A 27,997-nucleotide genomic window follows, 5' to 3' on the forward strand; every position below is an offset into this window, starting at 1 on the left:
TTGTTGAATAAATGATTGCAAAGTCAAATTTTCATAGTTTTTTTTGTTCAATTACATCATGTTTAAAGATAAAATATTGATATGCCCGCATATGTTGAAAAGAAAAAAGTTTACACGGAGTGTACTTTTTCACATGACTCTGGGTCCTGGGTGGTTGCTCAGTGCTTGACAAGTAGCAGTAAGAGGAGCAGTAGCTTCTGCTGCCATTGCAACCAGTTGAAAAAGAGTCTCTGTGGCAATGGACAGCATTCTGGGCCACACGAATAGCAGCAACACAGAATATATCCCCCACTTCCAATCATCCTCTCAAGGCAGAGGTCTTATCCTGCTTCATGGGAGAATCATCTCGATTGTTGCTATGTTCTACCATAGTGACTTGGTTGGAATAATATAATAAAGTGGCTGCTTTAAGCAGATATTAAATGCACTAATACAAAGTGGCTGAGGGATTGCAAATTGTGAGGTCCTGTTGCATTATTGTGGTTTTTGTTCAATTATCTTACTCTGAGAAACTATTTCACAATTCTTGCTATCTCTTGCTTACTATTGTTACCCAATAATAGTAAACCTAGAAATTGATAAGGTTGTTTGAACTGAATGTTACAATGCTTTCTTGGTAATAGTTTTGGTGCTAAGTTAGAACAGCATCAGTTTGACCTTCTGCAAGCTCCCTTATCTGAATTGCATTCCAATTTCCAGTCTTTTAAAATTCCTAATCTTCCATTATATTAAATTCTTCATGGAGATTTTATATTCAGTTTTGTTTCTTGTTGTTGTAGATAGTATACAATAAGGATAGAACATCCGGTACTCTTGAGACATTTCAGATATAGCTCCTGCAGTTCAGACAATTTGGAGTGCATTAAGCTTCTAAATTTTTATGTAAGAGTGTAAGAAAACAGGGTCATTTTCAGATTGAAACACTTTTGATAAGATTTTAACACCAGTGGACTACTTCCTGTGAAGTGGGAATAATCATTTTTCAGTTTAAAACATCTAGCAATTGTAACATTTTGCACAGTTCTGCTAACTATGCTCAAATTCTGAAGATTGTCAGATAAATATTTTGTCACTCTGGTATCATCTTAACTGAGCTTGAGTTAGAGAGTCATTCTGTACTGTTCATACTCTTCCATGAATGCCAAAATGCCCTTTAACCGGCTTCCCAGCAAAGAGATCTAGCAAAAAGTTTTCTGAGCTTGTGTTTGGATTTCCAATTTAAGTGAGTTCTAACTGAAGCTCTGTTAGTTATCTTGGTTAGGTACTACTTAAGGGCATTTGGGTCATACCTGTTTGAAACCATTATTAATGCATTGTTTGCAAAAACAGTGTTGAGCATCATGTTTTGTTCTTAGGTCCTTGATAACAATTCTTTGCATACTTACCTGAAATTAAATGCTTTCACTAGATAGAATTGGAGATATATGGATGATTTGTGGTTGTTTTTCCAATTTTTTTAAATTGTTTTATATGATATAGATACCTGTTCCATAGTGGCAATCCAGAACATCCAGGGGATATATTGGTCAATACAACTGTGGAAGTATTACCTCTTAAGGTATGAAATAAAAAAAGGTTGTTTCTTCTTCTGTTGTATAATAGTGAATACGGGTAGTCCTCCTTTAGTGACCATAACTGGGACCGGCAACTTGATCACTAAGTGATGCTAAGTGGAAAATCATGTGACCTTGACTGTCCTTTTGATTTTACTTCAGCTTTCCTTTTTCCCCACTCCTCCAGAGATAACTTTTTAAGGCAATCTCTCCTGTGTCCTATTTTTTTCTCCCCCCCACCTCACAGAGCGGAGAGATTGGAAAGGAAGGAATTACAAGAAAGGAAGCAGGCACGCAGTGGGGAATATACTGGCTGTTTGCCTAGTGCATTCAGGGCTGGGAAATTACAGATAATCACTTCCTGCAATAATTGAGTCTAGAATTGCCAGCTTTTCTTTTTATCCCCTTGATAGAAAACAAGCATGGACTTCATGGAACTTTATTGTGTAACAGTAGCTGAAGACATCTTCCCCCGCCCCAGAACAGGACTTGTTTAAATATTAATAGGACATTGCCTATAAACCTGACTCTCCAAAGTTGCTAAACTAAAGCTTCCTGCATTTCTTTCACCACAGACCATGCAGGAAGTTTTGTAATTCAGCAACAGCTAAAAGGTGATAGGTTTTCCATCTTTCTTAAGAATGCTGAGCAGCAGTGGAACGGAAGAGGGAAGGTGGTTGGACTGCAGGCATTAAAGATGATAAAAAATTATCTTAAAATTATCTAAAACTCTTAATTTGTAAAACTTTGCTTCAATTCTGTGTTGTCTTGAGGCTTATTTACTAGTAGATATATTTAGGATTGGACTACAAGTAACTTTCAACAGGAACTGCGCTAGGTTTCAAAAAGGAATATAAGGTGATCAGTACATACAGTAAATGGTATTAGAGAAAATTCCAGGCATAGGTGAGAGAAGGGGCAAAATCACATCATGCATTTTATGTTAAAATAAGTTGAACATATCCTGCAAGGCAGGTATAATAAAACCCCCTTAGCAGAGAGAATTTGTACATGTGGTAATAAGGAGGTTGAAAACATCTCTCATGTTTCATTATGCTGTAAATATTACAGGAATATCAGATCAATATACATTCACCCGCTAATAGAAAGATTTCCAAGGAGACCAGACAGTTTTTATGAGAACCATCTTCTTCAGGACTTAAAACCAGCCATCACATGTGCAGTAGCTAAATTTTGTGCTGCCGCAATGATAATTAGGCAAAACTAGTTAAAGAAGTAGGGATTTTTGCTTACTTTTCTATTTTGTCAATATTTTGTTTAGCTATCTTTTAATAAATTTTTGAGGATATATTTTACAATATAGTATTACAATATAGTATTAATATGTTAGACCTATTAATGTTTAGGTAAATAAATATGTCATTATTGTTTCAGGGACGTATAGATTATATTATAATTATTTTAATTTACAGCTGCCATATATAATTGTACTCATTTGACTTATTTCAATTTTATTTGCTATTTTTATTAATTTCATGTTGCTGGTCATTGACCGAATAAACATTATTACTTACTTAAGTTGAACATATGTAATAAAAAGATGCATCATATTGTTATCTGTGTGGAATACTGTTCCTCTTCTTGGTACCAACCAACCATGGCCTCTTCTGGGAAGGTCCAGTCCAGTCTTGTTGGCTTCCAGAGTATTATGAGGTGGGGGATGAGGGGAAGAACTGTGAATCTGCTATTCGTTAGTATATTATTTATTGTTAAACAGTTAGTTAAACCTTTTATCAGTGGACATGATAATATTTCATATCTCATTTTTCAGAATGAAGAGCTGGTATTAAGCAAAGAAACCAAAGAGAAACGGTTAGAAGATGGGTATTTCAGAATAGGTAACTAAATAATACTACAGTTCAGTTTTATAGAAATTTGGATACAAAACTTAAGTAATTCAACTTATGGCTCACTTTGCATACCTTGGGCTAGCAGTGAGTGTGCTATACAAGTTCAGGTGGAAGAATTTCATGAACCAAACTTAGATAAGGTATCTGAGCAGCTGATAATGTATTGACATTATCACAGAATAAGGTGTACCGTGACATCCTGCAACTGTGAGATCTAGAAAAAAAAAATACAACCACCTACATTATGGATTCTGAACTCAGGATCACTCCATTAAAGATTTTTATGGTAGTGTAGTGTTTCAGATTTCGAAGTGGTACTTCTGGAGTGCATGGGGGTGCAGATACCGTGTCTCCTTAAAGCAGCATGTGACCTTGGGAAGATACGCAGCTGCCTTAAAGAATTTAAGGCAAGTGCTGTGTTTGCACTCCCCATGTTCTCTGAAGGCCTTTTTGAAATTTTACATTTTCCAACTGAGTAAAGTGATTGTACTATTTTCAATTGATAGAATAAATAAGCAGAATAAAGCCAATCAATCATGATATACTGGCAGTTGAAAATTTTGGTTTTGTTCATATTGTCCATAAAAATCCAGTTTTTGTAATTTGCGCAAATTGAATAGAATTACACATAAGTGATACCTTGGATTTGCTGAGTATATACTTACTTAGAATAACTTTGGCTTTTGAAGGCAAATTTGAAAATGGCATAGCAGAAGGAGTAGTTGTTCGCAGTCTAAATCCAATTACAGCTGTCCGGCTGTTCGTCATACAAAATTCATCTGTCTGGGCAATTATAAATGAGGTAAGAGTTAAACAAAGGGTGGTTAATAACTACAGCATTTGCTTTCAAACATTTCAGTTCTTAAGTCTCTTATTTTCTTAATAAAATAGCATGGTATCATAACTCTTTGGGACTATTCGGAATCTTTTTCCTTTATAAAAGTTAGTCAGTGTAGTTGCCATGCAGTGAAGAGGAATATGAATGCTGAGACTGAGTGCAGAATTCAGCATAGTTTGATTTTTTGCATTTACAGGACTTGTATCTTCTTGACTTCCTGCCATAGACTGTGATATTCCAGTGGTGTGAATTGAGTTAGATCCAAAGGTGACCTTCTGTTTGTTGAAAGGCCCTTTGACCCCTTTTCCCATTTTTCCTGTCTGCAATACTATCCACGCTATTCCAGAAGGTTCTCCAGTTCCAGAGATCTGATTTCTAAGAATAGAAGAGGAAGGAAATTCACCTCTTCTGTTACCAAACTCCAGAGTGCCATTTCTACCCATATATTCCGCTTATGGACTCTTTGAGCTAGTGCATTATAATAGGCAGTTCAGAAAACCTTTTAAAGTAACTAAGCATTCAGTTTTCAAGTGTGTCAGTTTGAAGGCATCTTAATGACTTAAATCAGGCTTGCCAAATCTGGTGCTCTGTGATGTAAGTTCTACACATCTGAAATGCCACATTGGGAAAGACTGGCTTAGATTAACTGAGAAATTGTGGCTAATAACTTGCAGTATAGTAAAGAGCTATTTCATACCGTATGATAGAAAAGGGGCAGAAGATGCTTTCTCTTTTATCTCTCAGTAGCAGTGGCCATCCAGATGTATTGAACAGTAACTCCCAGCATCCTGTTATCATGACTCATGGTGCCAGATGCTGTGAATTTTGATCAAGCAACTTATCCCATCTCTGCTTTAACAGACATTCTTGTATCAAAACACATGTAGATGCACATTAAACATTGTGATTTTGTTGTGCTCCCATGTATCTGTTAAATCTTGCAGAAATATGATTACACCACACTGAAAAGCATGTGAATTATGTTTTGCTGAAACATTTGGCCATTCAATGGTGTCTATCAGACATTTTTCAATTCTGTATTACAGATTCATATTAAAAAACTCCCCAATTGATCAGTATAGAAGGAAGAAGAAAAAAGGTATTTTGAACACTTTTGCAAAATCGTCCAAACTGCAGAAGGAAGACATTGAGTATGCACCTTATTTCAACTGAATTTCTCACTGAAATGCTACCTCCTGTGAAATCTACTGTAGTTGAGAAGACTGACTCAGCAAGAAGGATTTATTACAGTATAGAAGCCGATACTCACCTGGCATTATTTATCTAGATCCATAATTTGAACATAACTTTGGCTGGCTAGGAAGCACAGAAACCTTCCTCAGCCTGTCCAATGGTGATGGGTTAAATACATAAATGGTGTACATATTGTTACATTCCTTGGAAATGAAAAAAGGTGTTAAATACATTTTATGAAGAGGGTATTTTTTGAAAGTCCATTTATTTTGTTAATGAAAACCCTCTTTTATAGATTATCAGGGATATATAGTCAAAAATTTTAGGGTATTTAATTTATTAAATAATTTGAAAAGTACATATTTTTATGCCAATAATAACTTGATTAAGTTTTTTTTTAAATGCATTACCTTACTCCTTGAGTTAACTCTACATTTTGCTTGGTTCATGATCATATTTTGTAATCTATTGCCATGGTTAGAAAAGTAAGACTGAATTTGCCAATGAAGCACTTTTGTACCATACCAGATTCTCCTGCACAAATCCCACTGAAATAAGAAGGGTTTCCACAGAAGAACATCCTCTGAGAGGTTCACAGAATCAAGGATATGGTGTTCAAAGATACAAACATGGCATGCAAGGACTTTGAAGAACATTACCTATGGTTTTCATGGCCCTGGAATTAACGAATTTTATATTTCAATAGTGTGTGTGAAGTCTGCAGTAATTTAAAGTTTGGATCATTCCCCATTAAAGGGGCACTTTGATAACAGGTTGTTCTTTTTTTAATCTTTGTAAAGTCTTCTTCAATACAATCAACCAAGCTGCTCCTTTGGATAGCAGTGCATTCTGAAATCAACGTTTTTTGGTTTTGCATCCCTTTTGAATGAACTCTGATCAGTGCTTTTGAATGATTTAATTTAGCTTTATGTTAGGCATAATGGAAATAGGTACGCAGCAACCTCAACTCAGCTTTTTTAATTGCAACTTTGTCAGTCCTTAAATGTTGAAGTGATTCCTATTTCCTTAAGATCCAGCTTCTGCTTAAAAGCATTGCACTCCAGCTGACTGAAGCAAGGTTCCTGTGATCTAAATGCTTGTTGTCTTTTGTACTTCAAAGAAAAGAGAGATGTTTGCTTGGTCAGTAGCCTTGTAGAGAGGCAATTCAAGCACTTTGTGCTCTCTAGCACAGAAAACATGCAATAGTAAAGTAATAATAGTAACAAAACCATTTTTTTCTTACCTAACTCCAGCCAAGTTATGAAAAGCAAGGATTTTTTTTGTAGTTCTGTGACTCACCTAGGTAAACTGAATCTTCTTCAATAGTGGTAGCTTGTATCATGAGTTAATTCTTAGATACTTCTGTGTCTTGGATGTAAGTTTTTGCCAAATTCACTGTCTCTCTTGCCTTCTCTCAAAGATAGAAATGATTTGTAATGTATTGATGGGATTGGATAACTGTTTTCTATTTGAGTCTATAGGGAGCCTGACTGCTTCTAAAGAAAAAAGATCACAATATGATAAAATACTTGAATTGTTTCAAATTATTCAAGACTTGAGATTGCTCTGTTTTTAATTAGATGGGATCCTATATTTATGATATAGTTTTGCTGAAACTCTTTGTTGATTGGGAATATATATATACAGGAGTACTTGAATGATATACTGGCTAAGTTCTGAATTTGAATATTACCACTTCCATAAAATTAGTGGGTGGCCTGTCCTGATTCCAAAATGGAAGGAATAATAATGGCCTATTTTACAGTCATATAGTAAGATAATGCAGACCTATGACACCTAAATTGTTCTATAGATCTTAGGTGTTAAAATTATCACTGAAAAACCTGTAAGCTGCCTGTGATGCCAAATACTAATTGAAATGAATGTGTATTTAATTTTGACATGCCAAAATTTGACATGCCAGTTGGGGTGGGTATAGGATATTTATGATCAACTTAATGATGATAATCAAGAATAACTCTTTCATAAAGTTAAGGTTGGGTAGGAAAAACACAGAGAATTGTAGGGAAAGCCGTTCAAACTACGTACATTTGCTTTATATAAAATGGGATTAAGTACTAAATTATATATATTTTATATGTAAGTGGCTGGAAAGGGCTGGACTAAAAGACAGCACTGAGGCACTGATCATAGCAGCACAAGAACAGGCACTAAGCACCAGATCCATAGAAGCAGAGGTCTACCACACTAGACAGGACCCAAGGTGCAGACTGTGCAGAGAGGCCTCAGAGACAGTCCAACACATAGTGGCAGGGTGTAAGATGCAGGCAGGAATAGCATACACTGAACGGCACAACCAAGTAGCTGGCATTGTGTACAGGAACATCTGCACAGTGTATGGGCTAGACCCTCCCAAGTCCAGATGGGAGATTCCACAGAAGGTTGTGATGACAGGGCTAAGATCCTGTGGGACTTCCAGATCTAGACAGACTGGCAGGTACTGGCCAGTCATTGTGGTAATAGACAAGGACCAGAAGACAGTGGTGGTGATAGATGTAGCAGTGCCAAGTGACAGCAACATCAGGAAGGAGTATGAGAAGCTGGAGAAGTACCAGGGCCTGAAGGAGGAACTAGAGAGGATGTGGAAAGTGAAGGCCAAAGTAGTCCCAGTGGTGGTAGGGGCACTTGGGGCTGTGACCCCCAAACTGGGAGAGGGGCTCCAACAGATCCCAGGAACAACATCAGAGCTCTCTGTCCAGAAGAGTGCAGTGCTAGGAATAGCTAAGATACTGCACAGAACCCGCAAACTCCCAGGCCTCTGGTAGAGGACCCGAGGTTGAGGAAGACACATACCACCCATAGGGGTGAGAAGGGAATTTTTATAATGTGCATTTCCTTATTTTTATTTTGCTATGAACAAGTTGTAAAGCTATATATAGTCACTTGTCCTAGCTCTCAAGCTAACATAGCAGATCAATGATTTACAAGTCTCTGCCTCAAAAATGTGAGATTCTCTATCCCCAGCAGCTTATTCCAGTACAATTTGTGCAGGTTTATCAACATTTTGTATTTTAATTTAAAGGTTAGTCTGAATCTTTGATCTAAGTGTAATTTGCGGTTCTCTTCCAGAGACCAATAGATCACTTCCCCCTATTGAATGTATGCTCTTTGTGGAAATTTCCCCCCTCCAAAATCAGTAACCAATTGATTTAACAGTTATCCAGAAATCAGAATGATCTCCTCCAATACAACTTTAGGCATCTTAGTCAGACGGAATATCTGCTGTGTTCAGTAGGTTATATTCTAGTATGCAGGATTGCAGTTCTAATGTTTTAATCCCTGACTTTAGTTCTTGAAACCTCTACAAATAGACAGCTGTCTTAGGTATAAGCCATTCCATGTTATAAAGAATTGCACAGATAAGGAGGGGCACTAGCAAAGTTTTCTTGTATTGCCATTTTGAAATGAAAATAATGTTATCTCAAAGTAGTAAATAGCAATTCTTTATATTGCCAGTTTTAAGCATCACACATGTTTAGGATAGGCTTAAATTGGGTAATAACACCCAACCCGGCGATTGGCCGTTTGTATAAGGACATCTGAATGGACCAACGAACACTCTCTCAGCCCTAGGAAGGAGGCAACGGCAAACCACTTCTGAAAAACCTTGCCAAGAAAACTGCCAGGACTTGTCCAGGCAGTCACCAGGAGTCAATACAAAAAAGAAAAAAAAGTATAACAGTATGCATTGAGTTGGTGCTTAAAATAATTTGGCCAAATGGAATATGCAAAGTGTTTATTGCTTTTCAATAAATACATACAAGAATATTTTATCAGAACTAGAACGCAACTATAAAGAATGTAGTATGTCATAGGCTGTCAAAAGGTAGGTTCAGTAGAAAATTCTCACTTGGTGACTTAGCAAAAGAAAGGTATATCTTGATAGTTTGGAGTACATAACTATCTAACTTGTGGAATTCCCTGATGTGGCCTTTGCTCATGTCCAAGAACACCTCCTGTACCATCTGCTCAACCAGATGATTTGCATTTTAAAAAAAATCTTAATTTCTAAAATGGGAATCTAATACTAGGCTTATTTTTAATTCCAAAAATGGCTCATAAGTTTTCCTATAAAATAAAAATGATGTGTGATAACAGCCCAGAATTTTGTTCAGAAGAGTGCCTGCAGGATGGCATTTTGATGAATCAGTGCTTTGCCATAGATTGTGTATCATACTAGCCATACTGGGAATGGGCAAGGGCTCTTCCCAGATTTCATTTTGCTGGGGTTCTGGTATCTCAACATTCTAAATGTGCCCACCATCCCAAAATAGTTGCGAACCCCTGACATAACATTTTCTTAATATGAATGCAGCTGAACTGAATGTTCAAGTTGCTGGCATACTTCATTTTCAAAACTGAAATATTAAATCTTAGCAGATGAAGATTAAGTACAGTTCTTTTAAATATTAATAGAAGGCGTCTGGATATCTCTGGTGCTCAAAAAAACAAAACAAAAAATCCCAGATTTTTAAGCTTTTGGATGTTTTTTTTCCCTAAAGGAATTTTTGAAATTCTTCCTTTCTCCCTGCAAAAGTATTGCTTCATGCCCCTTCTTGCCTATTAAGTCTCAAATTCATTCTACTTCCTCTTCCTGGAGAGAGGAACAACTTGTACATTACTCGAATTAGGGTGTTTTGACAATGCTGTTTTGATTGTCAGTAGGAACCAATTTACTCTTTTAAAACATTTAGAGTTGCACTATTCCTTTTTTGACTCCGTCAGCTTCCTAGTTGTGCTTCTGTTCTTGTGCTTGTGAAATGTGAACCTTGGTCCTGCAGCCAGACTTCTTGGGACTCTCCATGGTATATTAATCATTTTCATTACTTGTAAAACTTTTTTAGAGCTAGATTTTGATATTGTTAATCTTGCTGCTACATTTGAAAACCTAACTGGGTCATGTTAATTGTGCCTTTCATCAAACGCGCTATGTGCCAGAACTGCCCATGTACTATTTGAAATAAATATTTTTAAAAACTGCATTCTGGAGTTTTAACTAGAAAAAAATGGTTTTGCAGATGGGCTGGAAGTATTTACATTAGAGAAATACCACTTGAGACACTTGTGTACTTACAACTAACCTACAAAAGTGCTTTTTGTATGCAATAGTTTTAACAGGGAGACATACAGACCAAGTGGAACTCCAGCTGACACAGAATGGGATGCTTTAGAATAGTTTTTTAATTTCTGAGGTGAGATGGTGATTAGGGAGAGAAGATGGAAAGGAAAATTGCAGTGGCATAGTTCTCATTCTCCTGCAGGATCACTTTGTGAGATTATATGCAGTGATGCCCTTATATTTTTTCCTTATCCTCATTTTCACATGATTCTTCTTTATTTCTTTTATCTAATTTCCCATTTCTCTCATTCCATTTTTCCTCCTGCAAACTATTACATATTATTTGTATTAAAAAAAAACACTGTAAATACCATATTCTCTTGTCCTTCTAAGAGTGTTGTCACACATCACTTGCTCTACTGATTGGTGTTTATCTGCTTAGTGCCACTGGAAAGACTGAATGGTGACAGACATCTTGGTTAATATGCACTGGTAAAGGATTACTGGAAATGCTGCAGAAGTCATCAGTAATTTTGCTATGTCACAAACTAAACTTGAAAGCGCTCAAGTTTTCTGTGGCATGACTGTAGTTTTTTAGTACATGAACAGCAAAAAGTAATTTTAGTAAGCCCAAGAGTAAAGGAATACAATTTTAAAAATGTGTACACTTTCTATAAAATTTGTCAGGCTTTATATTCTTGTAACAGCTTTATTCTGCAGAACTTATAGGCACAACTGCTTTATGCTTTTCCCATGCTGCTCCAGTTCTCCTGAATGGCACTTTAGAATTATGTTAGAAATCTCCCAGACTAACACAAGACCAGTTAGACTACTTTCCAAACACAGCACGTAGCCACAGTGGGCTGGGCAGTGTTTCCCAGCTATGTTCTTAACCGATGGCTACTATCTGATGCTAATGAACCATATTCTAGCCACTTTATAATCTACTTATTTGGAATGGGCTTCAAAGAAGCTGCACTTCTACTGCTACCAACAGACTCACATGAAGCATCAGGCTTTTGTTAGGTGGTGGTGGTGGTATTTTTATCCCAGCCTTTTATATCTAACTCAAGGTGGCAAATATACCTAATATTCCTTCATTCTCCTATTTTCCCCACAAGAACAACCCTGTGAGGTGATTGGGTTGAGGGGGAGTGACTGGCCCAAGGTCACCCAGCGGGCTTTGCTAGAGTGTTCTAGTCCCGCAGCCTAAGGCTGGACTAGAACTCTGTGTCTCCTGGTTTCTAGGTCAGCACCTTAACCACTAGACCAAACACCCATAAGTCTTGTAGCACCTGGGAGACAATCTTCAGTCTTGCTAATGCCTTTTCTCTTACAAAGACCATTTTGGAAAATTAAAACAAAACAAAACACCACCACCCTCACTCAAAAGTTCTTATCTTGCGCTCCTGAATTGGGGTATATCTTTCTCCAGCTCCCATACATTTCTGAGATAACAGTTGAATTATTCCATGATTTTCTTACGGTAGCCCAGCTTCAGAGAGAAATATTGTCTTTGAAACACACGAGGTGTTTACAAGTAAAATAGAATCAGTCTCTACTGAAACTAGTCTTACTATCTTGAAATTTAAAATATCTTACTGAAAGGCTAAAAGTAATAATTATGAAAGGGTATGAACAAATCTATTTAAAAGCAAACTTGATTTTAAAAAAATCTTTATTGCAGAGCTATACAACTCTTCCACAAGGGAGGGATATAGAAGAATACCAGATTATTTATCAGAAGCTGTCAATACATTTTTTAAAAAACCAAGTATTTTGTATACACTGATCTACAGTGAGAAATAAGTTATTTACAGGAATGTACAAGAGTATCTTCATCTCACCAGGGTTGCCATTTGTACAAGATGTCACTTATTGGAGACCAGTTTATTTCACTCTGTACGTGTAGAAAAGGCAAAGTGCTTTTGTGAAGTTCCATCCAACTGCCAATGAAACCACATACAGCAGGATGAGAAGCGCAAACGGGTACAGGAGGATCACCGTGTTCTTCAGGAATGGCAGTGCTGAAAGAGGTAGCAGAGCTTCAGCAGAAAGCAAGGCTGCCTCTCTGCTGCGCCAGTGGTCAGAAGGAGCAGAAGCACTCCCCCTGGTGTGCAAGAAAGCTACTGTACTTTCACTAAAAAGCACATCCCCAGAGCAACTGCTAATTCTTGGAAATACCAACCCTCCCAAAACGAAAGCCAGTGAAGGAAACAGCCATGTTTGCAATCCAGTGGGTTACAGAAATAATTCACTGTATAGAAGGGGGGGATCGGGCTGATTGCTTGAGTAGCAGCCAGTGCCATATCGCCCTCTCACTTGGCAAGACAATATGGAGGCTCTGTGCTACTTAACGAAAGTAAAATCTTCCTTGAACTGAGCTGCTCTGTGATTACATGGACACATCCCACATCCATCTTGCTTTTTGGCCAAAATGCTGCTACCATCTTCTGGGATGTGTTTTCAATTTCCCAGTTTAGCCAATAGGCCTAGTATTGGACTCCCCTCCACGTACTAACCAGTTCAACTCTACTTAGCTTGGCTAGGCACTGCCACCTTGCTATTTGTGCTAAGGGGAACAAAGTCCAAAATCCCATCTCATCGATCCAAGCCCACCCAGCCAATTCGTTGTATTAATTGCTAACTTGGTCTACAAATGTTGATTCTTAGGAAAGTAAAAGGGCACCAACTATGCTACAGAGAGAAAGCAGGTACAGAAGACCCCCAAATATATTAAATGGTCCTCATAGTATCTGCAGATGACATAGACCAAATCCTGAAAATAAATAACAAATTACTGAAATGTTAAGAGATCTCAGCACTACAGTGGCCAAAATCCTGTGTGATCACATGATCATATCCAGTGCCTGAAAAAGTTTACTTTAGGAAAAAAGGAAAAGTTGGGGAAGGGGGATTCAGCATACTCATTAGGCAGGGAATGCAAACTTCCAAGGGAAAGCAAACCAAAATCAGTGGAAGGATAAGAATAGAACAGCAAATACCCTGGAAGAAGATAAAACTGGTTATGCCCTAATAGCAGCAGTCCATACTGCATTGTCAAATTGCACACCTCATTTGTTAAACATAGTGCAAAATAAATATTTATAATTTTAGCTCAAGCCCAATGCTTTCAAGTGGGATGGTGAAACCCAAATTAAATTTAAGTCAAACCATGATATCCCATAGCTGCCATTAAGACTCTTCCTTCCCATATTTATTATTTTATTTTATTATTTATTTTATTTATTTATTCATATATATGAATAAATATGAAATATTTATTCATATTTATTCTTGCAGAGAGCTTTACCATTACTTACCACTGTAACCCAGAAAAGTCACGTAGATGTAGTAACTAATTGCGATCAGCCAGAAAGTATTCCCAACAAAATAGCCAAGAGATGAAGCTGATAAAATTACATCTGCAAGAGATAACTCAGTCTCAGTATATGGCATAAAAGCAAGACAATAAAAGTGCTTTAATTAAAAAAAACTTACACTGAATGAAAAACAACTGGATGAAATGCAGGATGACAAGAAGTGGGTAGAAAGCATTCAGATGAACATCAAAGGCATATCCCCACTCTACATCATAGTCTCTGTTCTGATGCTTTAGCAAGAACTTATTGGAGATGAACCTTCAGGGGGAAAATTCAAAACCTATGTATTAAAATGTGCAATGCTTTACTATTTCAATATAGCATGAAATAACTCTTTAAACAACTCTTTCCTTGTAACATTTATTCTTTTCATGTTCTGTAGTACTTTCGAATCCAAATGCATTTTTGATCTAGAAATCTAAAATAAATCAGTTTTAAGGAATATTGTAAAAGTAAAAGTTTTAATTCCTTAGCAGAATATGAAAAATACAAATGTATGCTTCAGTAAAGACATTTATTTTTCCACCCTCCTCTTCCCACAAGACAAGAAAGATTTTTCTCATTTTCTCTGATATAATATGTGCCTATTATGCACCAAAGAATCCTAAACGTATTTTTTTTTAGCCCTGATGGCTTCCACATCCTTTCTAATGCATATATAAATGTCGAGTAACAGTAATATGGTAATAAATGAACTCAGAATTAGTTTTAAATTTGTATGACCCTCCCCAGAAGGCAAATCCAGTATCTGAGCATCATTTATGCTCCACGATTTAAAACATTCTAGACTTTTCTTTTAGCCAAATCTTGAGCTGATGCTGGAGTTCACTATTAATTATAAATCACTGTTTGGAACTTGCAGTATATAAATTCAAGCCTGTATTTTAAGATTATTTTAAAGAGACTTACCACATTAAAGTTGCAATTAGAAGGCCAACTCCTACACAGTCTATAAACACGACCCACAGCAGCAGCTTTATCATTTCAACAAATCCCAAGCCTAACACAAAGCCAAATCCTATAGTGGATACTGAAGAAGGAAGATGAACAGCAATGACACACATGGTTAATTCATGGTATACAATATGCTCTAACTTTGAATAGCCATGTGCTCCCCAAATTTCTTTAATACTGTTTAGAAAATAATTATCAATAATATGACTCCATCTTCAATAAATTGCTTATATAGTTTCATCTTTCCAAGTCAATACTTCATATTCCTTTGCTGTCAATACTACTGATAGTCTGAAAACTAGGACACATGTGTAGAGTGCCTTGGTAATATTTTTCTAGTTAGATGTTTCTAAGTTGATGAAATGAAGTTACAAATCTGTGTTTTTAAAACCAGGGATGAAATATCTCAGCAATAGCCCACTTACCCACAGGGAATTACTGGACATTGGTGGTTACTAGCTAGAGTTCAAATCAAATTGTGAGTTACTTCACAAATACTATAGATCTGACTCTACCAACAGGTGTTCATAGTCTTTGAGAATGCTCAGGCATGGTACTTCTAGCTCTCAATTCTGTAACCGTTTACTTTTTTATTCAGCACTACGTAAAACACCAATATGTTATTGAGGACTCATTACTACCAATACTTCAAGGCACCAAGCTAGAAAACACTACTTTAAAGTAAGTTCTCAGCTACTCACCACACAGCCAAACACTCAGCAACACAAGGAAAGCAGGGTCATCTCTGGCCCACTGGTCTTTTGTCTGTTTCCTATACTGAAAGTTTCTATACACCTTCTGTGGTGAAGTGAACAGATACAACATCTGCCATAGAGCAAACTCAAAGTCCATGTGACGAAAGTGAAGGAGTCTCCTTAAGTATTTGTAGCGCTTTGCCCCTGCTGTGTGTCTTGCTGATGCACGAGTATTTAAAGATCCATTGCCCTGATCGCGGGGATTAATTGATGTGGTAGGCAACATCTTGCTAAAGAGGAAAAAATAGCCATGATTTTTTAAAAGAAGCACATTTGAGATACAGCTTCAAAGCAGATGCCAGTTTCCATGTTTGAACTGTAAACTACCTACTCCCACTTACTAAGGAGTAAATCCTTACTCTGTTTTATGAGCGCATGTACTGGATCCCTTTATTAAACATACAGTAGCAAAGTAAATCCTCACACTATGCATTAAGTACACTCAAAGAGTTAACATACTAGATAACAATTGCAAAAAACATTTCTCAACAGATTCCAAATGAAAAAGTCACAGACTAATGGAAAAAAGTGCCACTTTGTGCATTTGGCATCACTCTTCTTGAATAAGCAGTTTAATGTTAATACATTGGCTAAGGTCATAGTTTTATATAATGCTCTGGTTCTGGCAATGATATTATTCAATATAAAGGACTCGATATATAAATCAGTATGAGAAAGTTTAAGATATTTCTCATAGGGTTCTTGGTGGTGATAGTGGTTGCTTTAAAAAAAATAATAACAGAAATCACTGTTTCCATGAAAACTGGGACGATTTCAGGACACATACAGCAAGCGTGGCAGAATTGCCACTCCAAAATATTGACCAAGCAGAGAAAGCAACAGTAAATCACTGGTAGCCTTTCCTCTCCCCTCCACCCAAGGATCCATTCAGGTATCATAACAAACCCCAGCTTCTTGCTACATGCATAAGCCTCAGGCTTCTGCAAGCTCCTCTTCCCCTCTTGTGCAAGAGAGTATGCGGTGGGTATGGTTCAGACCATGCTTATCTTCTCCCACAGGCAAACTAGGCCAAAATACATACTAAGTTTGTGAAGCACTTCTAAAAGATCCAAAGCTTTAGTAATTCATAAGACCAGTAAGTTGTATAAATGGAAAAATAATATAGCTCTGAATTATTTTTCTTTCCCGAGTAGTAGATCTAGTCAGGACTGTACAGCATGTGTGGAAGCATACTGGGACACTGCAGAAAATGACAGCACAGGGGAGAAATTTCTAAAATTAACTTTGACAAAAACAGGCAACAAGCAAGTTCTTATACCTTTTGATCCAAGGTAGTAATCTCAAATGGCTAGGGAAAGTTAGGGACAAGAAAACCATTCAGCAGACATAGCTGTGGAAGAACAGAATGAACGTAAATCAATAAAGGGAGCCGAAAAGCCAGTTGCAGAGACAAATACATGTTTGCAAGGTCTGTTTTTCTGAGGGAAGGCTAAGTGTGCAATAAATATAGAGCAGGCTGTGTCTTCCAAGAATGCCCCCTATGCATCCTCAGTAGTTCCACTGATCCTCAGAACAATGTTAGTGGGAGACTGCAATAAGATTATCCTTGCTGCTAAAATTGGAAGAGGAGGAATGAAGCTAAAAGCAATCCACAACAGGGATTAGCCATGAAAGAAGTTCCTAGCAGAAGGAGCCCCAAAATCAAACCTGGAAGAAGGCAACAGCTAACTACTTTCATACTCTTGTCAAGAAAACTATATGGACATAGATCAAACATTTAGCTAAGCTTTGAGTAAGACTGTTAGAAGGACCCTCAAGTTATGATGAACTCTCATGATGATGATGAATCTAGATCAAAGCTGTAACAAAAAACAGATGAAGAGGTGAAATCCAAACAGATGGGACAATGCTGGGGCAGACTGTGGAACAAACTACAAAACATACAGATTAAATTCAGAAAGTTAAAAAGTAGGCAAGCCAGTAATATTTGTTCTGTAGGACATACAGTCACAGTGTAAAATCATTGTAAGAAACATATACACTACACTTAACTTATAAAAGGAGAATCCAAGATCCTATGGGAAGAGATAGAGGTATTCTGAAAATAGAAGCAGAAAAAATATTCCTAAAATTCCAGAGAAAAAGATATAAATGGTTTTGGGTTCAAGAACACTTAAAGAGGAGTCAGTCTGTTGAAGAAATAAAGACAATATTAATCCTAGAGGGCAATGAGATTTAGAAAAGCTCAGAGAATAAAACAGGCTATTTCTGCAACAACAAAAATCAATTGTTAAAGCAAGGTTTTGCCTACAGTAGTGTTTGACAAATTGAAGGGAACAGAGGAAGGGGAAACAACAGTAAAGTGGACAGTATCAGGAATACCACTGGAATATCCCTGGAGGATGTGATGTGATGGATGGCATTTGTCCATTTGATCCCCTGGATTGGGGCACTTCAGTTAGACCAGGGTTTCTCAACCAGGGTTCTGTGGAACCCTAGGGCTCCGTGAGAGGTCACTAGGGGTTCACTGGGGGATCACATTTAACAATTTATTTCAAATTTGGGCAACTTCACATTAAAGAGGTAAGTTTCATTCTTTATTTTTAGTTTAAGAACACTGTTAATGTATATATACAGGCCCTCACATGAAACAAATATAATAATTTGAAACTTCTGGCCTATATTTGAGCCTGAATGTGCAGGGGTTCCCCGAGGCCTGAAAAATATTTCAAGGGTTCCTCCAGGGTCCAAAGTTTGCGAAAGGCTGGGTTGGACAGATGAGAATTATTTGACAAGCCAACGTAAGCTCCCTTGCTGATACTAGCTCTGCAAGTCCGAGGCGGCGCTGAGAGCAGCTGGGAAGGGAGGAAGTGGGGAAAGGCCGCAGATACCTCTTAAGGCAGGAATGATCGAGGTGGCAGAAAACACGGACTAAACCGCGGGGCACCACTTGCACATGCCGGGTCGTGACGGAGACGGGAGAAAGGGAGGGCGTGGCTCTGTTGAGATCCCCAGCGCTCCAGAACCCGGGCAAAGAACCCCCAGAACGTTCCACCCGCCTTCACCTCACGCGGCGCCGCGATTGCCAGCCCCGCCTCTCTCGTCTCGTCGCTGCGCCGGAGGGACGAAAGATGTGCCTAAGAGGCAACCCCCACCCGGCAATGTCTGCTTGGTTACTACCGCTGCCTCCGCCGCCACTCACAGCAGCTAAGCTGCTGGTCCCCCAGTAACTTCCAGCCAAACAATACTCGCGCGCATGCGTACGCAAGAGACACGGGCTGACGATGCGACAACTCGCTCAGCCACGGAGTCTGGCGGATCGCCTGTAAGCGCGTGCTGATGACGTATGTGGACTTTTAAAAGTGTAGAAATCCCTCTCCGTTCAATCATTGAACAGGGATATTTAATAGTGGGCTACGTTGCGAGTTGGTTTTCAATTTGGCTCTAAATAGAGAGACACTGGTGGTTTCTTTTATGCTGCTTCTCCAACGTCAAACCGATCACCACTGTATTTTTATTTTAAAGATGTATTCATACCCATCACGCTCTTCCCTTTTGAAGTAAACAATATTAGGCAACGAGCAGAAAGATTAATAACATTCATACACTTTTTATAAGTAAAGCATCTAGCGCAACCTGAGTACTTATGTACTATGGTTAAGAGATCCGAGCTGCAAAAATCGGAGGCCACTAGATTGCGGAGGCAAAGAGCTACCCAACGCCCTATCGCTTTGCTGCTATCAGGTACTCATCTGTTTATGTCTCTTTTTGCCATTCAAAGGTAGCTGTTATTCAGGGTCAACGCGTGCAGCGCTTAGTTTACCATTTTGCAGACAGCCTTATGCAACGTAAGGGTGATAACTAGATTTGCAATAGCGGAGCTATTTTTCATATCAAAAAGGGAAAGATATATTTGTGCAACACACTAAGCCATACTTAATCATAGATTACAGAATAGATCATAATTGGGTTCACACATGGTAAGACATACACCATAATTAACAATTTCTGAGTTCACATGCCAAACACACATTTTAGCTTAGAGTTTTGCATGAACCAAGCTGATACATATATATAGAACAAACAAAAATTGAACAATCTTGGAATAAGATTCTCCCCCTCGCGCAAAAAAAAACTTTGGCTACGAGTAAAGCCCTACCAACAACAGCTACATCTAAATGCTGACTTTCTCTCCCCGAATTCTACGGACCATTCTCTCGCCCGCGGGGGCGGGGAGGCGCGTAAGCGGAGCTTCTAAGTGGAAACGAAGATCCGCACGCAAGCAAGCTGCCTTTTCTACCCTTTTCGTAACTCCCGGAAGAGGTGAGGGGTGAACAAAGATGGTAGCTTCCTGGAAGTGTCGATCCTGCAGCTGAGGAAGGTGCGGTGACTCGTGAAGAACGCCGAAAGCAAGAGCGCCTCGTCGCGATGCCGAAATACTACGAAGGGAAAGAGGAGGACAAACGGGCGTGCTCCGGGGTGCGCGAGGATTTGAAATCCTGCCTGCTGGAGTGTCCCTGCGTGATCCAGGTAGTGGAGGCTGCGGGAAGATGGAGCTCAAGGAGTCGCTTGGGCACCTCGACGGCGTGGCGGGAGATGAGATGGGACGGCGGGGGGAGAGAGGCTCCATGTCATGTTCACTGATTCAATGTAGTTTATACATCGTAACGTTTCTCATGCCATGGCGCTGACGCGCGTTTCTGTTTGGGAGGGAGCTGCTGTGAGACCTTGTACTAAGCTCTGTATGTGAAATCAGTACAATGGAATGTGTTTGGGTTATTTTCTCTGCTCGAGGACTTTTCCGGCAGACCATCAGAAACCGTTAGGAGCACCTGGGATTGTGGACTTGAGAAGATTCTACGGGGGTGGGGGGTGGGGTGGGATTTCATTTGCACTGAGGGTTTTTAGTTTGAATTTGGCACGCTTTCATCATTCTCAGCTTTCTTTGTGATCCTGCATACTGTTCTTTAATAAATCAGATATCTTTGAATTCCTGCTTATGAGTCTGAGAGTGTTTTAGAATAGGCAACCTTTACACTCCATTGCATTCACTTCTTTTCCAGAGGAGACGAGCCAGCCTGGACGGATGACTTGGCTGCTTAAGGCTGCCCGCTTGCTTAGGGGGCCATCCTGTCAAAGGTCTTTGCTTCAACATGAAAAAGTAGCCTTTTTGATCAAGAGAGCAAATGCGTTCATGACAGAGAGGAGGGAGTTTCTTTCCGGGAGTGTTTGACTCCTGGTAACCAGGGTTTATTGCTATTATTATCACAGAATCCCAGGTCGATGTCTATGTTGTTGTTGTTGTTGTTGTTGTTATTACTATTTTTCCTGCCTCTAGCTATCTCAAGCTGGCAAACATACCTAATGTGCTTGCCTCCTATTTCCCCACTAGAACAACCCTGTGAGGTGGGTTGGGCTGAGAGAGAGCGACTGGCTAAGAGTCACTATGCTAAGGCCTTTGCCCTTTTAGACTTCCTAAGCTAGCCCACAGCCCTAGTTGTTTCCCATCCAGCCACTAACCAGATATGACACTGCTTAAGTTTCTTCTAGTTCAGTGAAGGTTGTTTAAGGATTTCCCGCATGCTGTGTCACTATGATCCAATAAAGTAATCCTACCTTCTGGCTTGAATAATAATGTCATTTTTTTTCTTAAAGTCTCCTGGAGTTCCTTGCTCTGGCTTCTTCGCACACAAGCCTGTTAAAGTGAGCTTTATTTCTGAGAATCACTCACAAGGTTTAGGAAAGCTTAATTATTTGGAAATAAGTTCTGTGGAGGATTGACATCAGTAGGATATTCTCTCAAGTTTCTGCACAATTTCCAAGGATTTCATAATGACCCTCATTTAATGTGCAGGCTTTGTATATTAGCAGAAATTGGAAGTCTTTCCTGTTTACTTCTGCTGAGGTTACACATTTTAAAACCATTTCTTCTGCCTGTAAGAAGGAACTGCACGATTTGCAGTCAAACTAGGGTGTCATCTTTTATTTCTTCTGCAATATGCTCTTGAATACTTTGCCATAAGGAAGATGTTACAGAGCAATGGTAGGTGTGATTAGTGAGTGTGTATTTCTTGTGGAGGAAGGTGGGATTTGGAATCATCCATTTTCATTATAACATCTATAGCATAATGTAGTGTAAGTATATAATTCTGAGCAAAACCTTGAACTTCGTAGAAAATACATTTGAATATATCTTATTAAAAGAAAAGTAGTTTTAAATGATTGATATTTAAAAACTTTTGCAGGTTATTTTAAGATATTGATGTAAGATGTGGGAGAAGAGAAACATCTTATGTAAAAGAAAAGGGTTTGAGTAGAAATAGTTGTTTTTTGTGTCTTTGACATATATTGATTTTTAAGCTTCTTTCCATCATATAGTTAATAATATAATGTACTTACTTCCTTATACTGCTGTTCCTGAAGGTGTCTCCTCCCTTCCTTGTTTTTAATTTAAATTCAAACATGTGCAGTCCCTCCTGAGATATGGAATGATGGTGATTTTCTAAATTAAGTGTGAATAACTTGTTTCCGATAGAGTCTGTCAAAGTATTTTGCAGAGAATAATTCCTTTTAGATTGAAAGTGACTAAATCTCTAGCTAACTTGTAAGAGTCCTAGTGCTAATATGTTTGTGTATCTTGTATTAATGAAATTAGAAGGCTGTCAGGTTGTATATGTGAAGAGAAGAAACATTAAACTCAGTAAACTTTTGAACAGCATTTCTGACATGAATGTAACAGTAAGTTATTTCAGCTGGAGAGCTTTGATTGTTAAAATGTAGATACATATTAGAGACTACTGTAAAGTATGCAGTGATCTGGTTTGAGAAGAATGTACTTATAAAATGATAAGAGAATATGGACTTTCTACTGAAATGTGACTTTTCTGTCCTCTCCATTTTGACAAATTGGGGTAAACATAGGTAGACAGAGTTTCAGGGCCAGGGGCACTTTTAGAATTGTAGAGCATGTTGTGAATACAAACAAAAATACAAATAGTTGCTGCAGTGATTGGCCAGTCACAAAACATTCAATTACTAGAGACCAGCCCTGCCCCCCCAACCCCCGAATATTCTTTCCATGTTCCCAGTGGGTCCTCTGTGAGGGCCAAAGGCATTGCTGGAAATGAATATGACTCTAAAGGTGGCACTTTACTTCACATCATGCCACTGTTCTATATAATTTTTCTTGTTAAAAGAATCTATAAAAGAGCATTAAATGGGTATGGTGTGTAGTAAGGTAAGTGCTTGAGAGCACATTATGACACTCTGTACTTGTTGCCTATTGTTAATGGGAGTAAAGAATTTTAACATTATTTTATCATACAGCAAAATATATAATGTTGGATTTGTACAGAGTGGCAAGAATTTGCCCATATGAATGAGCCCAGCCTTGAGACTGGTTTTTGGAAGATGAGTCCAGCCATCTTTTGTTAACATAAAACCTGGAAGATATTGGGGCAGTGTCTTCATGGTTTTAGCTCCATTATTGTGAAACTTCTTCTCTGGGCCTTCTACAGTCCTCTTGTGGAAGGGTGTGTGAAGACATTTTTGTTCTTCATGCAAGAATTTTTTTTTAGCAAGTTTTACCGTTTGGGTTGTTCTTTGCTTTTGTTTATAAGTATATTGGAAAAAATTGTTTTGAAAGATTATATATACTAGAAATTTTCTGTAAGGCCTAAGTGAATATGTTGAATCCTTTACCTGGGTATCTTTTGTGACAGGAAGGGAAACACCCCAAACAATGCTTGAAGGAAGGACATTGCAGAAGTTTGCTAATTTCCATGTTTGAATGCAGAAGATCATTGGTGAGTTTGCATACTCTGTACAGTATTCTCACTAACCACAATGATTGTATTTTAACTTCTTTCCTCAAATATTTTTAGTGAAACACTTGGGTGATATCTTGTAATATTAATAGGAAGCGCTCTTTTAAAGTTTGATTAAATTCAGGTAGAATAAACATGCTAAATTAAATTGTTTCCTAAGGCATCAGAAAGATTCTGATATGAACTGGATTTTCCAATGCAAAAAACCCCCCCAACCCTAGAAAGCCCAAACTCTTGCTTAGCCCCTTCCCTAGTAGACTCTTAAGCTTGCATGTTCCCTCAGTATCCAAGTTGAGAAAAATGCAAAAGCTGGTGATGAGCTTGTTTATTTGACTTACATAGATCACTGCCTTCTCTCTGCAAACTGCAAAGTGGAATGTACTTACAGGGAGCAGACAGAATATGTTTGTTCCATCACACAAAGATGATCATCTGTACAAGAAGTTTTCCTGTGTAATAAATTGCAACCTGCTAATTTTATTCCATAGAACTCAGTGGAAGTCTTTAGGAGCTCAACCCTCCCTGTGTGTGTGAGTGGGGTCACATACTACTGTGTGAGGAGAGAAAGATGAGAAACCTCTGTTGCTTGTTAATAAACTAATATGACTAATCAAGAGTCCTTGTTCAAGATTTTGATCTCATTGGAGATGCATTCTCCTAATGCTTATAGCACAGCGGTTTCTGCAACAACAATGACGTTATGGAATCCATTCCCTGCAGAGCCCACAATCATAACTTCTGCTTTTATATTATAATATAGCTTTACTATTTATGGTGGTTTCCCATGCTCATATGTTGTAATATTATTGGAAATATGCATGTTTTAAAGTAAAATTAACAGTATGCAAGGTGCTAAAATAGAGGCCTCCCTTCATAATAGTTTGATAACTGCTACAGAAGTGTAGAAGTAAAATAATAAATCCAAAACAATATTAAATATGGTTATATAATCAGTCACCAACATCTTCAAAGGATTAAAATTCACAAGGCAAGAAGAAAACAACAACACACTACCCTTCCTGCAGAGGAAACGATGGCAAATTAGAGACACGAGTTTATTGAGAAACAATCCACACTAACCAAGTCCTCCATTACCAAAGCAACAACCAAACCTCCCACAAGAGGAGCTGTGTAAGATCATTATTCAGACGAGCACTAACACACTGCAGGAACCCAGAACACCAGAAGAAGGAAACAGACTGCCTATACGGCATCTTCCAACAAAATGGATAGGACACAACTTTATCAAAAGGTGCCTGACCACTCAACCCACTACAGCACAACCAGCACAAGCTATGAAAAGGATAATACTATCGTACATCAAAAACATCTCAGAAACAACCAACAGACTATTACAACCACACGGCATCACTGTAACACACAAACTAAAACCCTACAAAACATCTTAAGCAAACCAAAAGACTCAGTAAGCCAAGATGAAAAACAGGAGTCATCTACAACATACCATGTAAGGACTGTAGCAGCCACTATGTAGGACAGACAGGCAGGAGACTAGCAGAGCGCATCCATGAACACCAACTAGCAGTCGGAAGACACAATGAAAACTCCTTAAATCTCTCAACACATGGACAGACTCAACCGTAGTTTCAGCTGGGAACCTGTGAGCATCCTAGACCAAGCCAAATCCAAAAATGCTAGGGAATTCCTGGAAGCTTGCAATTCAGACAAATCAGTCTTCAATAGACACGTAGAGATAAACCACACCATTCAAAAGAGACAATAAGAAAGCTAAGAAGGAAACAAAAAGACCAGAACACACCCTCCCTAGCGGTCAACACCCAGATAAGCAGGGATTAACACCAGGCAAACAATCAAGCAGAAAACAATACCCTAATCAAGGAACTACCAAGGAGGAAACCACACCCCCACCAAAACTGCCAGGGCAAACCACTGTATATAAATGGGGAGCAAACCCCACACTCCCTTGCACTGAAGATGTTGCCTAGTCAGGCAGTGAAATGTCTGCAAGCAAAGAACCAGCCTCAGAGCAGCAAGGACTCCACAGTTCAACCCTGAGCTACAGATATTCTCTTCTGTTGGCTATATAATCTTTGAGTTTTCTCAACCATATGATCAAGGAACAATATTAAGAAGTATTTTCCACATGTATTTTTACAAACTTTTAGATAGTTGATTGACATAAGTGTTCTTTTTAATTTTGAGAATTGATTAAGGATAGCAGATAACAGAAATATAGAAGTATGTTGATTATATCTTTTATCAGAACTGTAATTGCAAGCCAGCAAAGTTTGGCAATTTAAGAACAACATCAATAGCATAAAAATAGCTGCCAAGAACATAACTATTACGTTTGTTTATTAATCAAGTAACACACAGGCTATGACACTCTGAATCAGCAGTAGTTTTAGAAATCCCACATAAAGCAAAGGCAAGAATGTATCAAGTGTGTTCTACAAAAAATGCATTTGTTTATTTCTGAGCTTCCAAGACTGATTCAAGATAGTCATATTTATTTTTCACATCCTGTCAACCTGGGACAGCATATCTTTAGCATGGTTTCTCCCTATATAAACCCTAACACTCATTGGGAACTTGAGGTCAGGCTGTGTTCTAATTCTATAAAATAAAATCCTGAGAAAATTTTTATGTAGAAGTTCCAGTGAACTCTGTATGGATGTGAAGACAGCTACATGCATGGCTTTCCAAAAAAACTATTAGAATTTGAGTAGCTTTAGGTGCTTATTGTATAACTGCTGAACAGGTTGCTTTTGTTGGTTTTCTTTTTTTTTTTTTTGAAATGTTGAATTTATTTTTAATTAAATTATTTTAAACCTGGTAAAAGTTTTTAAACTAGTTACCTATTTAGGATTCCTTCCAGGAAATATAATCCAGACTATATGCTAAATATTGCAACATTTTCTTACAAACTTCTTAAAATAAAAAATAGGAAGTTTTCTATAATAAGAAAGTTAATAGTTTTTATTAAATGTATTCTTTCCCCTTAAAGTTGGATAACAGAACAAGGTTCAGAGGAATGAAAGGATATTGAAGCTCCCCATTAAGAAGAAAACTGGGCTGTATTGTTGGTGGATTAAAGGACTGGAATTCTATGGGTTTCCTCGGAAGCCATTCCTTGGTGTGATAGCATTGAATGATTGGCACAGCTGAGTACCAGAGGTACGGAAATGAAAATCAAGTCTGGTGGTTTTATTTTATTTTAAATAAAATAAAATAATCTTTAATTTCAACTGACCTCCTTAATCTTGAGAATTATTTTTTCTAGGAATTTAATTATTGTATAGGTTGATTCACTCTCAAGATATGTAATATTATTGTACTCACTTTTTTAAGTTTTTTAACAAGTGTTCTGCAAAAATGCCAAATTAAGTAGACAGATCATTCTCATGAGAAAGTATTACTCTAGTTCTGGAAAGGATATACAAGTGTGGAATCAGAACAGTGCAATTCTAAACTGGTACCTACTGGAGTAGATGTGTGTATTTGATATAAAATTCCATGTATTTCCCAAAGCAGATCCAGCTACTGATGTTTGGATGTAGAACTCAGTCATGTCCTGCAAACACCGCAATTTCCAAAAACTCACTCTAGAACTCATTTTAACATGGTTTTAAAAATGCAAAGATTGCAATACTCTGCATATGTGGCCTTCAGCTGGAAATGCCTTGAAGCTATGGTGCCAGCACATCTTGGGGATAGCAGACTGGAAAAGGCTGGCTTAAAGGTTTACTTTTTCCACAAAAATATTGTTGCTAAATAGGATGTTTAACCATTTTTTCTACAGGAGTATTCTTCCTGTGCTCCATCATTGTACTATTTATACCTAAATCTGTAATCTCTTTTTATATGTGATTTCTTTTATGAAATTATAGGCAACCACCTATGGCAAAACTGGCAACACATCACCCACAAATACTAAGATACCTTTTGTGTCTTCCAAGTAGTGCCTATGCTTCTCCAGTAATTAAAATTCTATCCAAAATCTCTTGTGATTGTGTATATGAAGGGCGGGGTGGGGGGGGGTGAGGATGCAGAAGACCTGGAAAGGTTGCTAAAGGTTCAATGATCTTCAGCGGTGGAACTCTTAAAACCCAAAGGGTGTTCTGTTGACAACTGAAGGGTTCATATTACCTGATGACGGTTGCTCTGTAATTATAAAGCACATTGGGAGGTGCTTCACCATTTTTGGGGTGGGCGGGAGATAGAAATTGTTACAGCAAAATATACATGTGGCTGTGTAGAACTCTCACAGTGCCAGGGCGTTTCCCTGTGTGTAAAGGGAGTAGGTTCACTTTGAGCCCTGGTGAAGTAGTCATTTTCCCTGTATTCATCCTGATTACAGGTCCATTGTCTGGAGGATAACAGTGTATTCCCTAAGCTGATCACACTTTAGGTTGCCCCAACAAAGTCCTAAAAACATTTTCAAAGTATCAAATGTTGCTGGTAGTTTGAATATTACAATTGCTTTATTAAACCAAGCAAGGTTGGTAGTGGTACCGGTTGAAGTCTAGTCCAAAACATGTCCTTTAACCCCCCCTGCAAACTCTAGACAGCAAGTATGTCATCACTCCAGCTACTGTAC

The 27,997-nt window shown here is 38.1% G+C and overlaps 3 protein-coding genes across 4 annotated transcripts in view; 2 read left to right on the top strand and 1 right to left on the bottom strand.

Annotated features, from left to right (window-relative positions):
- MGAT4A (alpha-1,3-mannosyl-glycoprotein 4-beta-N-acetylglucosaminyltransferase A) overlaps window positions 1–7,003 on the top strand; it is a 69,494-nt gene extending 62,491 nt beyond the window's left edge. The window contains exons 13-16 of the mRNA XM_063304979.1: window positions 1,480–1,558; window positions 3,346–3,412; window positions 4,114–4,226; window positions 5,309–7,003. Coding sequence (XP_063161049.1) covers window positions 1,480–1,558; window positions 3,346–3,412; window positions 4,114–4,226; window positions 5,309–5,335 — 286 coding nt within the window. The 3' untranslated portion in view covers window positions 5,336–7,003. The remainder of the gene's footprint in view (window positions 1–1,479; window positions 1,559–3,345; window positions 3,413–4,113; window positions 4,227–5,308) is intronic.
- A 5,233-nt stretch (window positions 7,004–12,236) lies between these two features.
- Window positions 12,237–18,817, bottom strand: UNC50 (unc-50 inner nuclear membrane RNA binding protein). Of its 2 annotated transcripts, none has more exons than XM_063304988.1 (6): window positions 18,481–18,817; window positions 15,575–15,858; window positions 14,829–14,949; window positions 14,038–14,177; window positions 13,860–13,961; window positions 12,237–12,563 (listed from the first exon to the last, which is right to left on the bottom strand). In XM_063304988.1, the coding sequence occupies exons 2-6, from the start codon at window positions 15,852–15,854 to the stop codon at window positions 12,427–12,429; spliced, it is 780 nt and encodes a 259-aa protein (XP_063161058.1). In that variant the 5' UTR covers window positions 15,855–15,858; window positions 18,481–18,817; the 3' UTR covers window positions 12,237–12,426. The 2 variants fall into 2 exon arrangements, with proteins under 2 accessions (XP_063161058.1, XP_063161057.1); XM_063304987.1 differs by lacking the exon at window positions 18,481–18,817 and adding an exon at window positions 16,908–17,839.
- A 1,045-nt stretch (window positions 18,818–19,862) lies between these two features.
- LOC134498744 (cytochrome c oxidase assembly factor 5) lies at window positions 19,863–27,788 on the top strand. The gene is made up of 3 exons (XM_063304989.1): window positions 19,863–20,119; window positions 23,311–23,394; window positions 26,405–27,788. Exons 1-3 carry the CDS (start codon window positions 20,018–20,020, stop codon window positions 26,444–26,446), a joined length of 228 nt encoding a protein of 75 aa, XP_063161059.1. The 5' UTR covers window positions 19,863–20,017; the 3' UTR covers window positions 26,447–27,788.
- The last annotated feature ends 209 nt before the right edge of the window (window positions 27,789–27,997 follow it).

This window comes from Candoia aspera, chromosome 5 (assembly GCF_035149785.1).
Source record: "Candoia aspera isolate rCanAsp1 chromosome 5, rCanAsp1.hap2, whole genome shotgun sequence".
Lineage (NCBI taxonomy): Eukaryota > Metazoa > Chordata > Lepidosauria > Squamata > Boidae > Candoia > Candoia aspera.